A 23775-nucleotide genomic window follows, 5' to 3' on the forward strand; every position below is an offset into this window, starting at 1 on the left:
GTTTTAAAGGATATTTTATTATTTAAACTTTTCCACATCTTTCTCCCCTTTATAATGGTACCTTACTACATTGTTTCATAAATAACCTTTTCAAAACTGTAACTTGAACTAACTTTTAGATAACTTCTGAATTAGACAAAATTATTCTTTTCTTTTTTTACTAATAACCCTTTTGGGCACGTTATGTATACAGAATTACGTATTAACTGGAAACCTTATCCTTAGTAATGTAAAACTTTAGTCAAACCATAAAAAACAAGAAATCCTGAACTCTCAGATATGGGCATTTATACATAAGAACAATTCCACAATTTTAGAAACATATTTCCCCATATCACAACCCTTTCTTACTTGGAAATGACCCAGATATTGAATGAGCACCAAAAATAACTTTAAGATTTTAATTTACACAAAAAGTTTACCTAAAGCATTTATCCCATTCAGTGTACTCAATTTTTACTTTTAACAAGGGAGACATGAAACGCTAATTAACATATGTAAAATGAACATTGGTTTGGTCCCGAAAGGTGGGACAACTCAAGGCAAAGAGTGGGCTTGGGGGCTTTCAGATCACAGGTGGGAGACAAATGTTTGTGTTCTTTTGAGTTTCTGATTAGCCTTTCCAAAGGAACCAATCAGATATGCATTTATCTCAATGAGACTTTGAATGGAATGGGAGGCAGGCTCGCCCCAAGCAGCTCCCAGGTTGAATTAGCACTGACATTTAAAAATATCTAGTGGTGGCTCACGCCTGTAATCCCAGCACTTTGGGAGGCCGAGCTGGGTGGATCACAAGGTCAGGATATCGAGACCATCCTGGTTAACATGGTGAAACCCCATCTCTACTAAAACATAGAAAAAATTAGCCGGGCGTGGTTGTGGGCGCCTGTGGTCCCAGCTACTTGGGAGACTGAGGCAGGAGAACGGTGAGAACCCAGGAGGCAGAGCTTGCAGTGAGCCAAGATCGTGCCACTGCACTCCAGCCTGGGTGACAGAGCAAGACTCTGTCTCAAAAAAAAAAAAAAAAAAAAAAACTAGTGGTGGCCCACGCCTGTAATCCCAGTGCTTTGGGAGGCTGAGGCAGGCAGATCACAAGGTCAGGAGTTCAAGACCAGCCTGGCCAACATTGTGAAACCTCATCTGTATTAAAAAATTAAAAAATTAGCTGGGCGTGGTGGCATGTGCCTGTAGTCCCAGCTACTCAGGAGGCCGAGGCAGGAGAATTGCTTGAATCTGGGAGGTGGAGGTTGCAGTGAGCCGAGATTACATCACTGCACTCCAGCCTGGGTGACAGAATGAGACTGTCTCAAAAAACAAAACAAAACAACAAAAAAAACTAGCAAAGACAAACATAAAATTCAGACAAAATGTATACTGATAATACTGAAGGCATTTCTATTTTTATTCTACCAATAATTTTAAAGCTAGCTTGTTTAGTAAAGTTATACTTTAAGTCACATGAACTTGAAAATTGCTTAGACTTATTTACTTAATTTATGAGCGCTCTTTTACGTATAAGGCAATTTGGTAGACACAACATATAACAATAAGTGTACATACAAATAAACACATCTAGACATGTATACACACACATAAACAAAGATTCAATAGTTTGGAACCTTAGCCATGAGATAGCAATACAAGCTTGCCGGGTTTTGCCCCAATAGATAATCCAATGAAGGCTGTGAACCGAAATTTTGGGTAAAACAGTCTGCATGGCAGTTTGATTTTTAAAGGCCAAACCTCCCAAGACTTCAAAGGAGGGTGTCACGTGTTAACCAGGCCCCCTGCTTAGAGCTGCAGCACAAAAGCCTGGATACATGCAATGCTATTCCACTTTCCAATTCAGCAGTAAACTTCAGATTCCAAACAGCATTGCAACTGTGAGAGAAAATTCTAAGGAGGGCTAGACCTCAGAACCTCTGCCAACAGCATCCTCTTTGGAGTGGTTGGGGTCCAATCTTAGAGTACCAGATATCTCTGGCTTTAGGTGGGCATCACACGCAGGTTTTCCCCTCCAGAGCATACTATGAGCTTTATAAGAATAGCCATGACCTGTAATGTGAACTGGATGGTATGTGGGCTTTTTTTTTTTGTCCTTTGCGCGATGTGAGTACTATAAGGGAAGCATTTAGCATAAGAAAAGAAGGTTTAAGCCTCCAGAAACATGTACGAGTTTGCTCCGAGCAGCACCTCATATAGGGATCAGGAACCACAGGCAAAAAAGATTTTAAAAAAAGAGTCCTTCCGGCTTTGGGGCAGGGCAATTATCCCCTTTCATTCCTAGGCCTTCAGGCAGTACTGGGGAGTGACCCCAGCCTCAATTTCCAAGGAGCTACTAGGAAACAGCCGCTGAAAGACTGAAAGAGAGGAAAAAAAAAAAAAAATCAAAAAGACCCAGGTCCCTTAAGCGAACCGGGCGGTGGCAGTCAGGCTGCTTCTCCACATGGAAACCCGTTAGTTTCACCGGCCGTGGCCAGAAATCTGCCCTGTTTAGGCGCTGCCCAGCCAGGGTGCCAAGTTGGAACGGAAAAGAGAAAAGAGAGAGGAGACAGGCCCTGTATGGAGCAGAAAGGAAAGGGAGAAAAACGAATCCCAGACTTTACCTCTTCCTCCTGGCTGGCTGGCTAAAATATAGGTTACCAGTGGAGAGTGTCCAGGTTCTTGGTGTCTTGAACAAAGAATTCGACAAAATGCACAAACAAAGCAAGGAAGGGATGAAGGGATTTATTGAACATGAAAGTGCACTCCACAGTATGGGAGGGGCCTGAGCATAGGAGCTCAAGTGCCCCTTTACATAATTCTTGGGAGTTTAAATACCCCTTAGAGTATTCCACTGATTAATTCGGTATGCCTTATGTAAATGGAGAGGATGAAGTAAAGTTACAAAGTCATTTACAGCATGGCCCTATGGAGAGGATATTTCCTGTCACAGCTCAGGTGTGAATTGGCCTTATGTCCCTGCCCCCAGACCCTATGTTCCTGCATCACCTTTGTGTTTTCTGAGTCACTTCCATCTGAATCTTGCAACATGTCCCTGTAGTCTGTAGTTGGTGTTATTATTTCCCAATTTTACAGATGGGGAAACCGAGGCCCAGTGAGAAGAAGGGTCTTGTCAATGTCACACAACTCATGAGAGCAAAGCCATGGCGGGAACTGGAATTGTCTGACCTCCAGCTCTGTGTGTCATTTTACTTGAACTTATAGCTAATAAACAATAAACTTCTGAATAAATGTGAGGAATTTAAAATACAATGTTTGTGGGTTTTTTTTCTAACACAAAGGCTGTTCTTGTTTTATATAGAGCAATTCAGAAAATACAGAGAAACACTAATGAAAAATTGAAGTCAGATACAATAAATTCCAATTGATTTAAGTATCATTGAGTATGTGAATATACTATATATGCTGCTTGTGTTGTCTCACAACAATATATCAAGGAATTCTTTCCTTTTTTCTCTCTGTAATATAGAATTATTTTATTTTTTAATTTAAGAGAAAGTGCTGTTCAGTGGTCCTCAGACTTTTCTGGGGAAAGATCCCATTTCGTTTATTTGTATCTTCTTTCTTTTTCTTGATCTATCATATTAATATTTATTTTTTTTGAAACAGGATCTTGCTCTGTCTCCCAGGGTGGAGTACAGTGGTGCCATCATAGCTCACTGTAGTCTTGAATTCCTGGGCTCAAGTGATCCTCCCTCTCCCTCCTCGGCCTCCCAGAGTCCTGGGATGACAGCCACTGTGCCTGGCCTCTAATATAATTTTAAAAGGCAGCATAGTAGTCCACAGTATGGACTTTTTTTTTTTCAGCTGGTTCTTAAAGTGAACATACAACCTACACTTGACTTTTTTGCTGTTAGACATGAGGCTGCAATGGACATCCTCATCCATCAAGCATCGTTGCCGATGTCAGATCATTGCCTTGGGCTAGATTCCCAGAAGTGGAATTGATCATGATAATAGCAGTTCGAGGGCTTGGCTGAACTGGGTTAGGGGTATGGAGCTAGTTAGGGCAAAGACATGTGGTAACTGGAAAAACACTGAGAGGATTTTCTGGGAGGCCACAGAACAAGTGAAGGCCTGAGACTCGTGAAGGTAGGCCCAGGCTTTCTGGCTCAGTGGTTAAAGAAGTACTATGAGGGGAGAGAGAGAGAGACAGAGAAAACGTGTACACATGTGAGCACACTTGGCTTGTATCTGTATGTTTTTATGATATTTTGCCTAAAAGTATATCTTAATTTTCTTAGACAAAAGGCAGAGGCAAGCAAGAAGTGGAATTTTCTGTTGTTTTTTAGTAGCTCCGTCTCCCGGGTTCATGCCATTCTCCTGCCTCAGCCTCCCGAGTAGCTGGGACTACAGGCGCCCGCCATCTCGCCCGGCTAGTTTTTTGTATTTTAGTAGAGACGGGGTTTCACCGTGTTAGCCAGGATGGTCTCGATCTCCTGACCTTGTGATCCGCCCGTCTCGGCCTCCCAAAGTGCTGGGATTACAGGCTTGAGCCACTGCGCCCGGCCTTATTTTTATTTCTTATTTTTTGCTTAAACAACAGAATTTTCTGGCAGTTCTGGAAACTAGAAGTCAGAGATCAAGGTTTTGGCTGAGTTGCTTGCTTTCTTCTGAGGCCTTTCTCCTTGGACTTAGATGCCATCTTCTTCCCGTGTGTTGACATGGTCTTTCCTCTGTGTGTGTCTGTGTCCTCATCTCTTCATGTAAGAACACCAGTCATATGTCACAGTTGTATTTGGCTAGGCACAGTGGCTCACACCTGCCATCCCAGCACTTTGGGAGGCTGAGGTGGGAGGATCTCTTGAGCCCAGGAGTTTGAGACCAGCCTGGGCAACATGGCAAAACCTCATCTCTACAAAAAACACAAAAATTAGCAAGGCCTGGTGGTGCCTGTAGTCCCAGTTACTTGGCTGGGCTGAGGTGAGAGGATCGCTTGAGCCTGGGAGGTCAGGGCTGCAGTGAGTCGTGATCATACCACTGCACTCCAGCCTGGTTAACAGAGACCCTGTCTCAAAACAACAATAACAACAAAAACCCAGTTGTATTTAATAGAGACTGTCTGCAAAGCGATTTGCAAGCCCTTCTCCCCTGCCTGTATGTTGGGGTCTGATGTTTTACTGAAGTTTTATTTTAATACAGACAAAGTGTGTTGTTGGGTGACCGCTGACTCTTAGGGGCAGGGTGGCCCACTCCCTGAATTTCAGTTGTAGAGTCTGACAGGGATTTGGCCTGGAATATGGCCTACCTTGCAAGCTATAGCGAGTCACTCTAGCAGTGACATGAAAGTGTGCCATGGTTCTGAGCTCTGTGGATGGGTGAGAAGCTGGAGCTGCTGTGGGTGTGGACAAAGGAAGAATGTGCGAGGAGCGGAGGACTTGCTGGTCCGTGGAAGTCTCTGGGGTGGGCTTTGGGCTAGCCCTGGGGATGTGCTGTGGGACAGCAGAAACAGTGATCATAAAGCTGTCACTTGTAGAATGTTTAACAAAGGTCACATCCATATACTTCCTATCATCTTGTCCTTCAGCAACGCTCTGAGACAGGTACTGTATTTGTCTCCATTTTACAGAAGAGGAAACAGACTCAGAGGGGTTAAGGGCCTTGACTCAGGTCCCACAGTCAGCAAGTTGTGGAACTGTGAGGCAGCTGTGCTGAGCCTGTATCCATAGCTCTCCTTGGATCCTTCCAACAGCCCCTCTCTCCCACCCCTCCAGGGAGAAGCTCGGCAACGTGGAGTCGGTTTATGTCATCGACCCTGAAGATGTGGCCCTTCTCTTTAAGTCCGAGGGCCCCAACCCGGAACGATTCCTCATCCCGCCCTGGGTCGCCTATCACCAATATTACCAGAGACCCATAGGAGTCCTGTTGAAGTGAGTCCTGGGCCATCTCCCAGGGACTGGAGGGAGGTGGTGGGAAGCTGTGGAGAGGGCAGAGGCTGGGGGTGAGAGGCTGAGGCCAGGCTTGCCCTGTGCCTCCTAGCAGGGCCTCTAGGTGAATTCCCGTCATTTTCCTACCTCTCTAAAACAAATGATGGTGATGATGATGATGATGATGATGATGATGATGATGATGATGAATTGCTCTGCCAGCCTTCAGGGAAATGGTCATGCTGAAGATCCTAATGAATAATTAAAGATCTGGCAAAGTTCTCACTGTTGGTTTGCTCCCTGAGTCCCACCTTACTGAGCATCCTCGATGAGTCAGGACTTGTGCCAGGAACTGGAGATACAGTGACAAGTAGAGCGGGGACCTGCCACCGTGAGTCCCATACAGGCTAAAGGGGCAGTGAGACATTTGTCCTACATGGGGACAGATCGGTGTATTTAAGTGTAGTGGATACCGTTTTCTACCAAATTGTTCATATATTTTTTTTTTTTTTTTGAGATGGGGTCTCATTGTGTCACTCAGGCTAGAGTGCAGTGGTTTGATCATGGCTCACTGCAGCCTCTGCCTCCCTGGCACAGGTGATCCTCCCACCTCAGCCTCCCGAGTAGCTGGGATTACAGGTGCGTGACTACACCCAGTCAATTTTTACATTTTTAGTACAGATGGGATTTCGCCATGTTGCTCAGGCTGGTCTTGAACTTCTGGGCTCAAGCAATCCTCCCGCTTCAGCCTCCCAAAGTGCTAGGATTATAGGCATGAGCCACCACACTCACCCCATCAAAAATGTAAAATGCAGGGCAGGGCGCAGTGGCTCATGCCTATAATCCCAGCACTTTGGGAGGCCAAAGCAGACAGATTTCTTGAGCTCAGGAGTTCAAGACCACCCTAGGCAACACAGTGAGACCCCCATCTCTACAAAAAATAAAAAATAAAAAATTAGCCGATGTGGTGGCACATGCCTGTGTTCCCAGCTACTTGGGAGGCTGAGGTCAGAGAACTACTTGAGCCCAGGAAGCAGAGGTTGCTGTGAGGAGAGATTGCACCACTGCACTCCAGGCTGGGTGACAGAGGCAGATCCTGTCTCAAAAAAAAAAGAAAAGGTAAAATGTAACCATATCAAGTGTGGGTGAGGTTACAGAGCAACTGGGGCTCTCATCTATTGCTGGTGGGAGTGTAAACTGGAGCCACTACTTTGGAAAATGCTTGAACATTTTCTCCTGAAATGGAATATTTGATACCTGTGACATAGCAGTTTGATTTCAGGGATATACTCCAAAGAGTATGCCTGCTTTGGGGAATGTGTAGTAGAATGTTTGCAGTAGTACTGTTCATGATATTAAAAACCAGAAAGCTACTGAAATGCCCAATAGGATTGTAAGTGAGTGAATTGTGGTACACACCAGTCAAAATGAAGGGACCCAGTCTCCCACAGCAATACAGATGATACTTAGAACGGTACAACTAAGTGAAAAAAGCAAGTCTGACAAAGCATGACAGCTTTTCTTTTCTTTTTTTTTTTTGAGGTGGAGTCTTGCTCTGTCACCCAGGCTGGAGTGCAATGGTGCGATCTTGGTTCACTCCAACCTCCGTCTCCTGGGTTCAAGTGATTCTCTTGCCTCAGCCTCCTGAGTAGCTGGAATCATAGACACCCGCCACCATGCCCAGCTAATTTTTGTATTTTCAGTAGAGATGGGGTTTCACCATGTTTGCCAGGCTGGTCTCAAATTCCTGACCTCAGGTGATCCACCTGCCTCAGCCTCCCAAAGTGCTGGGATTACAGGCGTGAGCCACCGTGCCCAACCGACAGTGTTTTAAAAGAAGTTAAACACAAGTGTATATTTTGTAATAGTACCTTTTGGGAATAAATGGAGAACAGATAAAATTAGACACAAATGACAGCAAAGGATTCTGGTGGGTGGTCTCCTTAGAAGGGAATGAAGGGTGTGGAAGAACCAGGAGGGCAAGTGTAAGTTACTGTCAAGTTCCTAGTTTCTATGGTAGGTAGTAAGTTTATGACAACATTCTTATCAACAAAACACCCCTAAGTCATGAAGAGGACTTTGCATGGATTAATGAATTTCTTTTTTTTTTTTTTTTTTTTGAGACGGAGTCTCGCTCTGTCGCCCAGGCTGGAGTGCAGTGGCCAGATCTCAGCTCACTGCAAGCTCCGCCTCCTGGGTTCACGCCATTCTCCTGCCTCAGCCTCCCGAGTAGCTGGGACTACAGGCGCCGCCACGTCGCCCGGCTAGTTTTTTGTAGTTTTTAGTAGAGACGGGGTTTCACCGTGTTAGCCAGAATGGTCTCGATCTCCTGACCTCGTGATCCGCCCGTCTCGGCCTCCCAAAGTGCTGGGATTACAGGCCTGAGCCACCGCGCCCACAGGCTTGAGCCACCGCGCCCGACCAGATTAATGAATTTCAAAAGTCATGAATTAAGGTTTATTATGACCAACCCGTCCCCCGACAGAAGTGAGTAATGGGATGTGTTGGGGGTGCAGAGGAGGAGAGGCTGGTCAATTTTGTTTGTGCAATAGTCAGAAAATGTTATATAGAGGGGCCCTGCAGTGTCAAAGGTGAGCATTGGCCAGGAGGAAGTAGGGGTGGCATGGAAGGCATGCCTGCAGCTAAGGCAAAGACTGGAGAGGCTGAAAGTTACGCAAAGGGTTCTAAGAATATCAGTTCCTGGTTCTCAGCAGAGGGAGTGTAGGGGAGTTGGAGTTTGGTTCCCCTTCACTCTCTTTTTTCCTTTCTCTTCTCTTAGTCAGGCAGAGCAGGGAGGAGGTGAGAGGCAGAGGGTGCTGGGAAGGGTGAGGGCAGAGGCCCTGGTGGGAGTGCTGGATGCTGTGAGCTGTGACTCAGCTTCCTGGGAAAACTGAGTCAGCCCCCTCTGTGTTCACCAGGCCTGGGGTCTGTGACCATGAGGGCTTGTGGGCCCATGTTTTCTCAGGAAGTCAGCAGCCTGGAAGAAAGACCGGGTGGCCCTGAACCAGGAGGTGATGGCTCCAGAGACCACCAAGAACTTTTTGCCCCTGTTGGATGCAGTGTCTCGGGACTTCGTCAGTGTCCTGCACAGGCGCATCAAGAAAGCAGGCTCCGGAAATTTCTCAGGGGACATCAGTGATGACCTGTTCCGCTTTGCCTTTGAGTGTAAGGGGCTTGCACCTGGCTGGCAGTGGGCATGGGGGTGGGAGGACTCAGTGTTTACTCTCTTACCTTGAGGTTCAGCACAGACCCTGCAGAGGCATCGAGACAGGCTTCTGGGATGAGCCACTGATCATATCCTCCACTGCCTGCTACTCAGAGGCAATTTAAGACCACCCTAGGAAACAGAGTGAGACCCCTTGCTCTGGGGTTCTCTCATCTGGCATTCTCTCTCATCTAAGATTTGTGCTGTAGGAGCAGGGGTCCCCAAAATACAGGTCCCTATTGCCACCATCCTCCAAAGCCAGAGCTTGGCTTGGACCTTCATTCTGCAAGTCTCCATCTCCTGGGCTGTAGACCTTTGGAGTCTGGTAGGGTAGAGGAGAGTTCAGTGGTTAATCTGAGGTAGGCATTGAAGAATCTGTAGGAATTACCTAGATGGGGTAAGGAAGTCAGGCAGTATAGGCAGAGGGAACCGCACATAAAAAGACCCTGTGGCTTGATGAAGATCGTGTGATCATAGCAAAAGATTTGGGGTACCCAGAGCTTTGGAAATCAGTATTCAAATTCCTCACCTGGTAGGTGGGGAAAACTTGAGGCTGTTGTAACTTCTTAGGTCCAGCAAGACTAGGTCCTGGATGGTTAATTATCCAGGGATTTATGACCCTCAGTTTCAGGAAGTATTTAGCCAATTTAGCCAATTACAGATGAGGAATCTCTCTTGGTGGAAGTGTGGGCAGAGCAGTTGCACCCTGGGCTAGGCCCTCTCTCAGCTCTGCTGGAGACCCTGCTTCCCACCTTTCAGGTCCTCCACATGCCCCTCTGCAGGACCTGTGTGGCTGCCAGAGGTCAGCTGTCTCAGCCTTGCATCTTAGCCCATTAGGACTCAGGCCTCTATTTACTGAAGGAGGCTGAGGGTAGGGGCAAGAGATCCTTTGTGCTGAGAGAGGTGAGGGTGGAGGAGTCCCTGGGAGTTGTGGCTCTCAGATGGCCCCGTTGGAAATGGTTCCTCAGCCTCTGCCTCTCCCTGCAGCCATCACTAACGTCATTTTTGGGGAGCGCCAGGGGATGCTGGAGGAAGTAGTGAACCCCGAGGCCCAGCGGTTCATTGATGCCATCTACCAGATGTTCCACACCAGCGTCCCCATGCTCAACCTTCCCCCAGACCTATTCCGTCTGTTCAGGACCAAGACCTGGAAGGACCATGTGGCCGCATGGGACGTGATTTTCAGTAAAGGTGAGGGCTCCTCTGGCTGTGCTCTCCTCCTTGGAGTCCCAGGCCTCAGCTGCCTCCTTGGTCCCAAGCTATGTCAATGGGCGCTGACTTGACCTATAGGAAACCCACACTGTGGTGGGCGGGCATGGGTGTCAGGAAGACCCTGGGACCCCGGGAATGGCGGATGGAAGGCTGACTGTTGGGGATTATTAGATTTTTTTCTGGAAAAAGAGGAGCAAAGACGTCTGTGATCTTCTTCAAAGGAGCTCATGCTCCTTTGGGTAAAGGGCTAGTGTCTGAGCCACTGCTGTGCTGGATGACAGGGACTTGGGTGGGAGAGATGAGGAAGGTTGGGTGGAGAAGGCTGGTCAGGGTATGGCAGAGTCAAATCCCACCTCTGCCCCTTACGCCCACGTGACCTTGGGCAAGTGACTATCTCTCTGCACCTCTGTTATCTGTAAAATGGGAATGATGTCACATACCCCAAGAATTCGATGAAAAAACAGATATGAAGGGCTTAACACACAGAGTAAGTGCTCAGTAAACGGCCGCCTAAGCAGCACAGGGCTCTGGAATTGCCAGACCCTCCCTTGGTGCCGCCTTTCATCACAGACTGCCCTCCTTCCCGGCCGCCTGCAGGGAACCTCACTCTTTGTTCTTTCCTCCTGCCCCACAGCTGACATATACACCGAGAACTTCCACTGGGAATTGAGACAGAAAGGAAATGTGCACCATGATTACCGTGGCATCCTCTACAGACTCCTGGGAGACAGCAAGATGTCCTTTGAGGACATCAAGGCCAATGTCACAGAGATGCTGGCAGGAGGGGTGGACACGGTAAGGTGGCTGTAGGGGCAGCACCTTGTTCCCCTCTGTGCCCACGTTCCCCTTCCCCACCAGGCCCCTCGTTGTCTGAAACCCTGTTGTTCAAGGTGTTCCTACTCATGTAGGATATGTCTTCCTCCTTGCCTCCATTTCCAAAGCGCTAATCTCCTAGGGTGGTGAGGTCACAGTCAAGTCACCCTGGGTATGATTTGAGACTGATCAGCCATTTTTCTTTGCCTGTGAGAGAGGAGTGGCCGGGCATGGTGGCGAGGTCCAGGCTCCACATGGAGTCTCCACAGGAGGAGGTCCCCTCTGGAGGCTAGCTCTGTCAGAACCCTGCTGATGGAGGACAATGTCCCCAGCTCCTGGTGGAGAACACACTTGCTCAAATCCGGGGAAGCAGGCAGGAGCCCGGAAACATTGGGAGGCCGGGGCATTTGCTGTGGGCTCTGCGGTCCAGGATCTTCTTGTTGTCCTTCCTCCTTCCTGGCCCAGCCCTCAGTACCCTATGGTACCCCCAACGCCCAGAGCCATCCCCTGTGCTCTTTCCATAGCAGCATGGCACCCTAGAAACTTCTTTTTCCGGATATTAAGAATGATCAGTCCTGGCCGGGTGCAGTGGCTCACGCCTGTAATCCCAGCACTTTGGGAGGCCGAGGTGGGCGGATCATGAGGTCAGAAGTTCGAGACCAGCCTGGCCAACATAGTGAAACCCCATCTCTACTAAAAATACAAAAAATTAGCTGGGCCTGGTGGTGGGCACCTGTAATCCCAGCTACTCAGGAGGCTGAGGCAGGAGAATCGCTTGAACCCGGGAGGCAGAAATTGTGGTGAGCCAAGATCGCGCCACTGCACTCCAGCCCAGGCGATAGTGCGAGACTCCATCTCAAAAAGAATACAGGAGACCTCAGATGTCCTCGCATGGCTCAGAGCGGAGGGGTGTACTAGTTTGCTAGGGTAACAAAATCCCATTGGCTGGGAGATTTAAACAACAGCCTTTTATTTTCTCACAGTTCTGGAGGCTGGAAGTTCAAGGTCAAGGTGTTGGCAGGCTTGGTGCATTCTAAGGCCTCTCTCTTTGGCTTGTAGATGGCCATCTTCTCCCTCTGTCTCGCATGGCCTTCCCTCCATGTCTGTGTCAGAATTGTCTCTCCTCATGAGGACACTAATCGGAACTGGATTAGGATCCTCCTCAAGGACTTCATTTTACTTTAAAATCTTTAAAGGTTCTATCTCCAAATATAGTCACATTCTGAAGTTCTGAGAGTTAGGTCTTCAGCAGATGAATTTTGGGACGGGGTATACAGCTCAGCCTATAACAGGGAGGCAGCAATGTGAATGGAAGAATAGCATATTGCAGTGACAGAGGCAAGCACCCGCCACTGACAAAGCTGAGAGGCGGGGAGTGGCTAACGTGGCCGTGAAGGACACGGAGAAGGCTCCACAGAGGAGCTAAAATTCAATGGGCGTGTCTTGCAGGCTGTTGCCAGGAGGAGAGAGAAGGAATAGCATTTCAGGACTAGGGAGAAGCACATGTCAAGCCCCTCGGGTGAATCACTTTCGTTCCCAGGTATTGTATCTGTGTTACACTCTGGTGAAGGAGTTTCGGTTCCTGAGACAGGCTGCAGATGGGGCCTTTGAGCATACCTTAAACATAGTTCATTGTCTATTATGTAGAAGAGATCTTCAAAAATCACTCACCGGCACCAAAGAAACAATTACTGTGAGGTAACATTTATTAAGCATAAACTATGGCAGGCAGGGTCCTAAGCTGTTTACATATGTTACCTCGTTTAATACTCACAGACAACACTCTAAGGTATGTTACTACCATCATCCCCCTTTTTCAGATGCGGGGAGCACAGAGGTTAAATAACTTGGTCAAGGTCACACAGCTAGTAACATAGTTAACTAACTTACTAAATCCCAAGTACCTCCCTATGGCAGGCCTTGGCAGTACTGAGATGAATACACACATTCGATTAGAGTCTTGCAGAGGGAGCACATCTTTGCTTCTTAGGTGGGAAAGGGAATTCCAGGAAGAGAATCTAGCATGGGGAAGACTTCTGGGCTTCAGGGGCTGTGTGCCACTCCATGTAGCTGGAACATTAGGTGTATGTTGGAGAGACAGGTGGGGAGTAGGGGATGGGGGAGCAGCAGGCAGGTGTTGAGGGGCCCTGTGGCTCAGACCTGAGCCTCTGCGTTTCATCTGGAGGCTCTGGGGAACCAGGCAAGGATTTTAAACTGAGAAGGAGCTGTGTGTTGTTTCAGTTTCCTCATCTGAAAAAGGGGGATGATGGTAACATACCTTAGAGTGTTATTTGTGAGTATTAAACGGGGTAACATATGTAAACAGCTTAGGACCCTGCCTGCCATATAATATGTGCTTAAGAAATGTTACCTCACAGCTTGTCATTGTTGCCCCTGCCAGGAGAAGGGGGGAGGGTGTCTAAGTCTGTTGGACAAAAATATGATCCTTGGTAAGATAATGTGTCAGCAACCCATGTCCTAGTCCCCAGCAGGGAGGGCTGCTCCAGGCTGGGGTCCCAAATGGGCCTGGTTTGTCATCACTGAGGAATCTGGGACTGTGGGGTTTGACGAGGGTCATTCAGATATCTGGTGAAGGGCTAGTGGTCACAGCCTGTGTCTTATGTTGAGATTAGCTAATTAATTTCAACACACAGCACACACTAATTGCAACACTGATAGGAAACATCCAGTCCGGTTTCAGCCTCTTTGAGACTTACTTGAAGCCATGCTGCTATAGGTGAATGCTAAGGTTTTAGGAAGTTCTATTGGAAAGAGGGGTGGTTGTTTAACAAGGCGTTTCAAAAAGAATGGCAGTCAGTCTGTAGTGCAATCATTACAGAAGGATTTGGCCTCTAAGGGCCTCTGGAATTCTTTGGAAGAAGGCACTGGCTGTGTAGTTGACACTCTACTCGCTGGGGCTCATGGTGACATGAGGGACGAGGGCCGGGACAAGTGCTGCCCTGAACATTCCTGCCTGGCCAGCAAGAAAGGCTCCTTGGACATTTGCCTTTTAGACAATGGAATGTGTTTTGCTTTTGCAGAGGATTTTCTTGGAGACAGGGATCGGGATGGGAGGAGAAAGAGGTTCTTGGAAATGAAAATTTAGCATGGGGTCAAGGACCTCAAGGGGCCCTGGAGTGACAGGCCCTCCTGGTCTTCTGTATGCCCTACTCCCCACCAGACGTCCATGACCCTGCAGTGGCACTTGTACGAGATGGCACGCAACCTGAAGGTGCAGGATATGCTGCGGGCAGAGGTCTTGGCTGCGCGGCGCCAGGCCCAGGGAGACATGGCCACGATGCTGCAGCTGGTCCCCCTCCTCAAAGCCAGCATCAAGGAGACACTGAGGCAAGCCCACATCCACCCATGCCGCCCCAACTCTAATCCCTGGGCAGGGGGAAAGGGTTACGAGGATGGGCTGGTGGAGGAGGTTGGAAGCAAGAAGTGAAAAGTCTGGAGGAGAAAGAAATAGAGCCAGGGCCCTACCCCCAGATCCTCCCAGGATGCTGCAGGATGTGGGGCTCTGGAGGCTGTGTCTAGCCTTTGGGTCCATTAGCTTCTGAGTGCCCTCCTTCCGCAGACTTCACCCCATCTCCGTGACCCTGCAGAGATATCTCGTAAATGACTTGGTTCTTCGAGGTTACATGATTCCTGCCAAGGTAGGTGCAGCCAGCAGGCTGCAGGCTCTGCCAGTCAGAGAGGGCTGGGACAGGCTGGAACTGTAGACAGAGGTGGTGCTGGGGCCCTGGTGGGGCCCTTGATGGCAGCAGTCCAAGTCTGAGTGAAGGGCAGAGGTGGTGGGCATGGTGGGTGGTGACCTCTAGGATGTTATTGGAACCCATAATTAGGAGGGAGACTTCATGGTTTGCCTGGGTCTGAGGAAAGGGTGGGACAATCACCCTAGCCTTGTGTCTTCAGCCACCCCCACTTGGTGGGTAAGGATCACAGAGGGGCGGGGCCTTGTTCAGGCTGCACAATGGGCAGAATGTACTGCCCTGGAGAGCCAGGCAGCCATGCTGGGGAGTAGGAGTGGTGGTGAGAGGGCAGGGGACTGGGGAAGGGGGATTTTTGCTCAGGGCTGTGGGGAGGTGGGGCTTACTCAGACCTCTGATCACCTTGCCCCAGACACTGGTGCAGGTGGCCATCTATGCTCTGGGCCGAGAGCCCACCTTCTTCTTCGACCCGGAAAATTTTGACCCAACCCGATGGCTGAGCAAAGACAAGAACGTTACCTACTTCCGGAACTTGGGCTTTGGCTGGGGTGTGCGGCAGTGTCTGGGACGGCGGATCGCCGAGCTAGAGATGACCATCTTCCTCATCAATGTGAGTCAAGCTGGGGACATCTAGGCACCCTGGGCTGGCCCTGGCCCTAATGAGGGCACCAACCTTCCTCCTCCCATCTCCGTCCGGAGCCCAAGGAGGTCAGGGCTGGGGCACATCTACCTCCAGTTACTTGCTTTCACTCTCTCCCACAATTCCCTGCTGCCCCCGCTTTCAGGTTCAGCCACTCATCACCCACTGATGCCCTGGGCATCCATTCTGCATGGTGGTGATGGGATGGGATGGGATAGGGCAGAGGTTTGTAGACGAGTTAAGGTCTAGGCCTAAATCAAGGGAATGCAGCAGTAAGGGTGCATTATCAGGCACTGTCCAGGGTTACACCAGGAGCTGGTAGTTAACTCCTTGGAACTCCTCAAATCACACTCCCCAGTCACTGCCTATGGGTGAATGGGCCTGGCTAGGGAGACAGATCCTCCACTGCCCTCCCCTAAACCTACCATCTGCCTTTCTCAGATGCTGGAGAACTTCAGAGTTGAAATCCAACATCTCAGCGATGTGGGCACCACATTCAACCTCATCCTGATGCCTGAAAAGCCCATCTCCTTCACCTTCTGGCCCTTTAACCAGGAAGCAACCCAGGAGTGATCGGAGAGGATGGCCTGCAGCCACATGGGAGGAAGGCCCAGAGGGTGGGGTCCATGGGGCCTCTACATCTTCAGTCCTCTGTCCCCAGCCCTGCCCCTTTCTGCCCAGCCTGCTGAGCAGGTAGAATGGGTTCTCAGTGGTCACCTTCCTCAGCTCAGCTGGGCCACTCCTCTTCACCCACTCCATGGAGACAATAAACAGCTGAACCATGTGGTGTCTTGCATTCCACCAGACTCATAGGTGTTCATCACTCCTGTGGAGATGCTCCCTGGGTTAAAGCAGGATCTGGGGCATGCTCGGGAGACCACAGGCAGCCGCACTTGAAGCCACCTCTGCTGGGACCCCCTCACCCACGGCAGCTCAGGAGCCAGCAGAATCAACTCCAGGCTCCCTGGGGCAAGGGGTGAGGCAGAGTGGGGCAGAGGAGGGGAGGCAACTGTCACTGTGCCAGGAGCTACGGAAGCGTCAGGCAGAGGGGCAGAGGAGAACTGGGGAGTTCTGTGGAGAGAATGGGGTGGCCCCAAGAAGTGTGGGCCAGTACTGCCTTTCTGAGTGGACCTGTCCCACAGGGGTAAGGCTTGCACAGGGCTCTGCTTGGGTGAACCCTGGGTGGGAGTTCCCTGTGGGGCATGAGGACGTCCTGCCAAGGCCCAGCCAGAGTCCTGGGCATGGCGAAGGCCAAGACCTGTGGGTGAGAGCCCCTGCTACTGAAGGGCTGGTGTGAGGTGGCTGACAGGGGATGAGAGGCCAGCCTGCTTCCTCTACCCTTCCTGGGCCTCCTCTGGGCTTGCTCCAGGCCTCATGTTCTTGCTCTGGGGGCTTGTGCCCCCTCGTCCAAGGGCGGGAGATGGGGAGACTATTCTGCAGCAGAGCCGCTGGTTTGTTATTTGGACTGAATGACACTGGTCTTGATTTCTGCCCCCTAATCCCTTGGGGTCTCACAACTGCTGACCTGATTCCTCTTGGCCCTTGCCTATCCAAGTCTAAGTCCTGCAGGCAGGTGCGGGAACTAGTCCAGCGGAGGCCAGTGGTCCAGCTGGCCTGGCCTCTCCTACCCGAAGCTGCGGGATCTGGATCCACTCTTGGAGCCCTTCTGCTTTCCCCATCACACAATCCTCTTCCCTGTTGTCTTTGTGTCTCCTTTCTGTGTCCTTTTTCTTCTTGGGTCCTGAGTCAGCTTTGACTCAGAAATGTTATAGCTGGAAAGAGTCTTACAGCCAAAGAGGTCAAGCTGTGCATGGAATAGATGGGGAAACTGAAGCCCAGAGAGGTTGGTTGGGTCCCTTGAAGTCACACAGCATGCTTGCCCCCAGAACCCGAGTCTTTCGACTCCCAGTGGGTGCCTCCTTCCCCTGGCTTAATCTGCTCTCCTGCCCCTGGCTACATTTGGACACATCATTGCCAGCTCAGCCTAGTGGCTTAATGGAGTATTTCACAATGATACGTGACTGCCACAGGAAGGCTTCAAGTCTTCAAGTCTTTCCCTTTCCAAGAGACAGACAAACCAAACTTGAAAGAAGGAATGTCAGACACAATAGATGTTTTGGGGCAGATGAAAATGACAAGCCTCCCTCATATCTCCCAACAGACTGGTCTCTGGTGGCCTTGCTTCTTCTTGGGGTCTGGAAAGGGTCCGTCTCCCTGGCCCCTGCTTTGGAAGGCCTCTTCTCTCCACCCTCCTGGGTCCACTGTGGCCCTTGGCTTTCCACAGATGCTGGCTCCTGGGGCAGGCGAGAGGCTGTACGGCTGCAGCAGAAGGCCCAGGCCCCGAGTGGGGTCTAGGAGGAGGAAGCAGGGCCCCCAGGCTGCCCTGCTCCAGGAAAGAGGCAAATGCTCACAGAGCTACAACATTTAATAAAGTCATTTTTAGGTGGCGGGGATGAGACTCCTTCCCAGCACACAGGGAAGGAGGCCTGCTCTGGGGCTCAGGTCTGCTGAGAGTTAGCGGTCTCCTTCTGGGGGTTCGAGGGCTTGTTGAGCTTAGTGTCTGAGCTGGGCAGCAGGGGCTCCAGATTTGAGGGCTGCTTGAGGTCCGTGGAGTGGGTGACGGCAGTCTGTGGTGTGCAAAGTGGGGCACATGAGTACCCCCCATTCCCAGGGGGCGACCTGCTCAAGGGCATATTGCCTGATAAACCAGGCCTCAGAGTATCCAGAACCCAGTGGGCCATGACCTCTCAAAGATTTCTAAACTCATTTTGCCACAGCAGGTGACACCTAATTTCTCCAGGAGTCCCCAGGGCTCAGGTGAGTGTGCAAAGGTTGCCTTTGTTCCTTGGCTGTTCCCTCATCCTTTCCAGGCCTTTCCCAGGAGCTGCTGCTGAGCCTCTGGCCATGGGCAAAGCATAAATGGCTCAGGAGCAGGAGAAGTCAGGGTCTTTGCTTTGTGGGGCTGGGCGGTCCCAGGGTTGAACTTGAGGGGCAGTTGTGAGCAGGCCTGTTTGTTCTTGGGAAATTGGCAAAATGGAGCCTACATCGTGGCTATCTAAGAAGGGTGTACTAATTTGAGAATCTTACGCTGTATGGAGTCAGGGATGTGGGGCCATAAGCTACTCTGCCCATGAGCACAGCCAGTCCTAAAGCACACTCAGTGTCAGGGCATCCCAGAGATGCCTGCATGGCCCCTCATCCACAGTCATCTCCTTGAGTTTCACAGCACCCCGTGGGGGAAGGGGTAGTCTTGGCAGGGGTTTTCTGTTCCCCTCAGACAGGTGGGGGAATTAAGACCGAGCCTTCGGTTGGTAATGGAGCAGGAATGGGAGCCTAGGACTCCTGACTCTCAGCCCTGGAGTTGGCCCCACGATGGCTTTTCTCAGGGCCCAGTGACTTTGGGGGTGAGGTGGTTTCCTGATCCACCACCTGAACCCCCAGAAGCTACTCCAGGGGGTCACTTACGGGCTGTTCTATGATGATGGAGTTCGAGGGGTGCCTGAAACCTTTTTCTTGCTCCTGCAGCCGCGTGGCCAGATCTTGCTTCTCTCGTCCCCAGCGTCGAGCTGAGTCCTCTAACTGCAAACACAGAGGGGGACAATTGGAGGACCATAGGCAGCAGGGCTAATCCCTGATGGCCAGGACAACCAGGGCCTGAGCCTGCTGTCCAGGCAGAAAGCAAAGCTCTGGGCCATGTGGGCTTAACACCTTCCCGAGACCTCAGGGGTGACGGGGTGAGGGTGAGGGGGCCAAACAGGCAGGCAGCCTGACCAAGACACAGATGAACACTTCAACAATATACTGAGCCCTGATCCTGAGTCCACACTGATCCCTGATTCTGGTCATAGACAGAGCCTGACCTTGGTCACACGCTGAGCCTTGACTCTGGTCACAGACGGAACCCTAACCCTGGTTGCACACTGAACCCTGACCCTGGTTGCACACTGAACCCTGACCCTAGCTGCATGCTAAGCCTTGATCCTGGTCATAGATTGAGCCTAGACCCTGCTCACACGCTGAGCCCTGGTTACAGGCTGTGTGGTGAGCTCGGTCCAGCCTCATCAACTCCTGCATCTCACCTACCTGGCTTTCCAGGGACAGGATCCGGCTCTGAGCGCGTTCCAGCTTGGCCAGGAGGTTGAACTTCTCTGAAGTACCAGAGAGGAGATCCTGTGGGCAAAGCACAAACTCACATTTGGCCCAAGTTAGGGGCTGTGGCAGTGTGAACTCGGGAAACCGTACAGTATTGAGGAAGAAACCAGTCAGGCCTGAGCTCAGACTGAGCTCTTAAGGCAGAGCATCAGACCTGGGCCAAACCCTCTTCTGGAAATACAGAACAGGGTCTGGCATGTGCTTTTTTCACAGCTGTTTCCCACACAGATTTTGGGAATATGAAGTTTTGACACAACTTTTTTTTAAAATGTAAAATGCATTAGGGAGCCAGCTATAATTAATGCACTGGGAGTCTTTGAGTGAAGTGAAGAAGCTGTGAAGCGGTTGACCTCATCATTCACACTTTTCCTGGATGTCCACGTGTCAGGTGTGCTTTCAACAGAACTCACCTCCGGCAAGTCCTGTGCCCCCGCCCTGCCCAATCTTCTGTGATTCCAAGTGTTCTGCTTTGGGGTTTATGTAAAGCAAGGGTGCCCTGAAGCAGCCTCAGAGGTGGAGCAGGGCCTGGGCATTTCTGGGCCCTGGGGCCACCCACCTGTGCGGGCAGGGTCTCTGTGCACTCTGAGTGGCCTGGGCCATGCGTCTCTCGCAGCCTCTCTGCCAAGTCTCCTCCTGCTCCCAACTCCCCGGGGTCCACCTGGGATGGAAAAGGGCTCTCCAAGGCTGCACCAAGACCAGGGAATGCTCCAGAAGGGAGTTTTGAGAGGCCTGTGTAGGGTCCAGGTGGAGGCCAGCCAGGTGACAGAGGGGTCAGGGTTCAGGGGCTAAGGGTCAACAAGGGGCTTGCTTTCTCCTGGGATGCTAGATGAGGTTAAAGGTGAGGTGTTCGGGTACACACATTCCCCAGGAGAAAAAGACCAAGGCCTGAGAGCTAATTCCAGGAGCCTCCAGGCAGACTGGAGACCCTGGGAAGCCTAGCTCTTGGTCTTGATCTTCAACTTGGGTTGTACCATGGGTGGTTTCCAGGCACCCAGTGACCGGCACAGGCAGGCCCAGGTCAAGGGCCTCTTACCGGCAGGGCCTGTTGCTGCAGAATGATGGGGGCTGGTTGGTGGCGGTTCTTATCCAGCTCCACCCGCAGCTTCACGTTTTCTGCCAGCAGCACTGAGTAAAGTTCAACTGGCAGGTTCTCTCCCGTAGAACCCAAGGGAAGGCCAGAGGCTGAGAGCACAGGGAAGCCTAGAGACACGGCCACAGATGTTGGTGAGATGGGCTCTCCTGCCTCCCATATCCCTGTCCTGATCTGCCCCAGCCTTTTGCTTCACTCCTCCCCTCTGCTCCCAACCCTTCAATGGTTCCCTACTGCCAGTGGGATGAGGTGCACACAGGCTGTCCTTCTAGGCTCTCTGAAACCTGACCCCAACGTTCTCTCTAACTCATTTGTCTTCGGTGTATTTTAGCTCCTCACCTCTCTCTTCCTTCTCCATTCCTGGAATTCTTCTCACTCCCTGGGCCTTTGATCTGGCTGTTTTCCCTCCCTAGGTTGCCTTCTCAGTCTCATCCAGACTCCTGGATGAACTCAGGCTTCCTGAAAGGCCAGCCCAGCTTTCATTGCTTTCTAAAGGTCCCTGGAAACCACCCTCCTGCGCCTGAAACCCTCAGCAGTGAAGACTAAGCACAGGGCTTGGCACACAGGGGCCCTGGGTGAGGTTGCACAGGCAGGCTCAGGGAAATCCCTTGCTTTGGGCTGGCCTGATATGGTGTTACCCGGTCCTTTCTGCTTATCAGAGGCTGATTGGCAGTTTTAGGTGGCTTTTGGTTAATATCAATGGGGAAGAAAACCTCCAAATCATTTATTTATTATTTATTTTGAGATGGAGTCTCCCTCTGTCACCCAGGCTAGAGTACAGTGGCACAATCTTGGCTCACTGCAACCTCTGCCTCCCGGGCTCAAGTGATTTTCCTGCCTCAGCCTCCCAAGTAGCTGGGATTATAGGTGCCCATCACCATGCCCGGCTAATTTTTGTATTTTTAGTAGAGGTGGGGTTTCACTGTATTGGCCAGGCTGGTCTCGAACTCCTGACCTCAAGTGATCTGCCCACCTCGGCCTCCCAAAGTGCTGGGATTATAGGCACGAACCATCACGACTGGTCTCAAATCATTGATTTAATCAAAATATTTTTGTTTGTTTGCTTTGCAGAGGCAGAATCTTTGGAGATATGGGGAAAGAATTCTACGGATCCTGGGGTTAGGAGCTGGGAAGCGTTGCCCCTTCTTCTGGGGAAGGCCCTCTCTGCTGTGCTAGTCCGCAGGGCTCTCCTCTGGAGGTCCAGCCTCTTTCTAGCCTGGCTCACACTGCGTCCCAATTGTGTTCTGAGGGGCTTCCAGGGAAGGAGGGAGCTCAGGGGATCTCTGGATGAGGCGCCTGAATGAGGAAGGGAGCAGTGCAATCCTGGGTCTCCCAGGCCCACAGACATAACTGAGTGCAGAGGACCTCTTCACAGGTTCTCCTGAAGCTGAGAGGCTCCAGGAAGGCAGGGCCTCCAGGTGTGGGGCAGAAACTGGGGAGTTGATCACATCGGGGTGTGGACCCACCCGTGTAGGGCTTTCCCTGCTGCCTGTTCGGAGGAGGGGGCTTGCTCCTGTCCTGTAGCCTGTCCTCCAGCACCCGCTCCATCTTCTCGATCACCTGGAGAGCAGAGCAGAGGCTGGGCTGGCCCAGGGGCCCCCTACTCTGCCATTATCAGTGGGCCCCGGGGGCAGCCCCTCTGCCACCTGCCTTCTGCTGGTGCTGCACGGTCTCCTCCAGCGCCTTCATCTTCTGCAGCTTGCCCTGGTACTGCTTCAGCAGAGCAGCCTGTGGCTGCTGGGCCTGATACAGAAGGAGCAGCTCCTTCTCTCGATCATTCTTCTGTGAGATGGGGGAGGAGAGAAGGGGAGAGAATGGGTGCCTGGGAGTTCACCTTGGCCCTGACGGTCCACCTCGGTGCCTCTGCTGAGTCCTCCACTGGGATGGTCCCCTTGCTTCTTTGCCTCCATTCCCTCTGTGCCTGTTCTCCCTTCTCCTCCTAGACTCTTCTCACCCAGATGCTCCCCACCATAGCTCCCTCCCCTCTGCCCCCACAAGCCCCAGCTCACTCGAATCAGCTCATTCTGCAAATGCTGCACCCTGTCCCTCAGTTTCTTCATATCCAGCTCACATAGCAGCAGTTTCTGCTTCATGGACACTGTTAGATGGGTTGGGGAGCCGGCTCAGGGAGGAAGCCTCTCCCAGCTCAAGTCAGCATGGTCAGTCGCAGGAAGGCAGATACCCTCGGCCCCAGGGCTTGGGACAGGACTGGATTCTCTGTTTCCCATCCCTGAGGCGACCCAGCTGGGCAGGGACTGTGTGAGTGTCTGTGGGCGAGGGGCTCCTATTTGCCAGAGTCCAGCTGCATGCACATCTGGGAAAAGCACCCCGCCACCCTGTTGCACAACCTGGAGCCTGGACCCAGGCAGAAGCCCGGGTGCCCTTGGTGGTCTGCACATCCTCACCCATGTTCTGGGCCTCACTGGCTTTGCCCTGCTCCTCTTCCTCTTCCTGCTGGGCCAGGCGACTCCTCAGTATGCGGTTCTCTCCTTCCAGGATGCTGGCTTGTCTCTGCAGAGACAGGATGTCCTCTGCCATTTTCTGCATGGCCCGCCGGTAGTTATTCATCTCCTGTGGATCCCAGAGCCCAGAGCTGAGCCCACTGTCCCATAGCAACCCTGGTCCCATATCCACATCCACATCCACACTTGAAAGTCAGTGGGCCCCCCTCAAGGCCAGTGAGCACTAGGAGTCCCAAGCCATGGCCCTAAGTACTAGCAGCTCCCTGGAGGGGTGGTTATGACTTGATCCTCACCCATCCTGGCCATATGAGGGCAGCCACACTAATGTTCTCTCCCCGGGAGAGCCACGTCACATCCTGTGATACCAACTCAGGGGGAACCTTGGGCGTGGACACAGGGGAGGAGGCCTATGGGCAATGGAGACTTGAGAAGATCCAGGGCCAGGTTTGCAGGGTCTGGCTTAATCATAGCCATTTCTTCACCTTTTCCCTCTTCCTTTCCCCTCTTCTAATTCCTCTCATTCCTCACGTCACTGAGAATGCAGGGAAGAACCTCTCAGAAATCCCACTGGATGCCACTCAGTAGTCAGATAACCCAAGGTCACCCTGGGAGACCCAG

General features: G+C 51.2%; 2 protein-coding genes across 6 annotated transcripts in view; one reads left to right on the forward strand and one right to left on the reverse strand.

The window, feature by feature from the left end:
* LOC111529691 (cholesterol side-chain cleavage enzyme, mitochondrial) overlaps positions 1-16237 on the forward strand; it is a 30155-nt gene extending 13918 nt beyond the window's left edge. Inside the window, exons 2-9 of one of the 3 annotated variants that reach the window (XM_023196644.2) lie at positions 5718-5873; positions 8836-9035; positions 10063-10266; positions 10922-11082; positions 14282-14448; positions 14681-14759; positions 15226-15423; positions 15895-16236. In XM_023196644.2, coding sequence (XP_023052412.1) covers positions 5718-5873; positions 8836-9035; positions 10063-10266; positions 10922-11082; positions 14282-14448; positions 14681-14759; positions 15226-15423; positions 15895-16026 — 1297 coding nt within the window. In that variant the 3' untranslated portion in view covers positions 16027-16236. Of the gene's footprint in view, positions 1-5717; positions 5874-8835; positions 9036-10062; positions 10267-10921; positions 11083-14281; positions 14449-14680; positions 14760-15225; positions 15424-15894 lie in introns of all 3 variants that reach the window. The other 2 variants (XM_023196645.2, XM_023196646.1) reach the window with 2 other exon arrangements.
* Positions 16238-17860: 1623 nt separating this feature from the next.
* CCDC33 (coiled-coil domain containing 33) overlaps positions 17861-23775 on the reverse strand; it is a 100833-nt gene continuing 94918 nt past the window's right edge. Inside the window, exons 12-19 of one of the 3 annotated variants that reach the window (XM_023196649.2) lie at positions 23101-23266; positions 22705-22793; positions 22346-22477; positions 22162-22255; positions 20639-20805; positions 19537-19623; positions 18919-19032; positions 17861-18080 (exon numbers count right to left, since the gene is read on the reverse strand). In XM_023196649.2, the coding sequence (XP_023052417.1) occupies positions 17952-18080; positions 18919-19032; positions 19537-19623; positions 20639-20805; positions 22162-22255; positions 22346-22477; positions 22705-22793; positions 23101-23266 (978 nt within the window). In that variant the 3' untranslated portion in view covers positions 17861-17951. Of the gene's footprint in view, positions 19033-19536; positions 19624-20161; positions 20264-20638; positions 20806-22161; positions 22256-22345; positions 22478-22704; positions 22794-23100; positions 23267-23775 lie in introns of all 3 variants that reach the window. The other 2 variants (XM_023196650.2, XM_023196651.2) reach the window with 2 other exon arrangements.

This window comes from Piliocolobus tephrosceles, chromosome 6 (genome assembly GCF_002776525.5).
Source record: "Piliocolobus tephrosceles isolate RC106 chromosome 6, ASM277652v3, whole genome shotgun sequence".
Taxonomy (NCBI): domain Eukaryota; kingdom Metazoa; phylum Chordata; class Mammalia; order Primates; family Cercopithecidae; genus Piliocolobus; species Piliocolobus tephrosceles.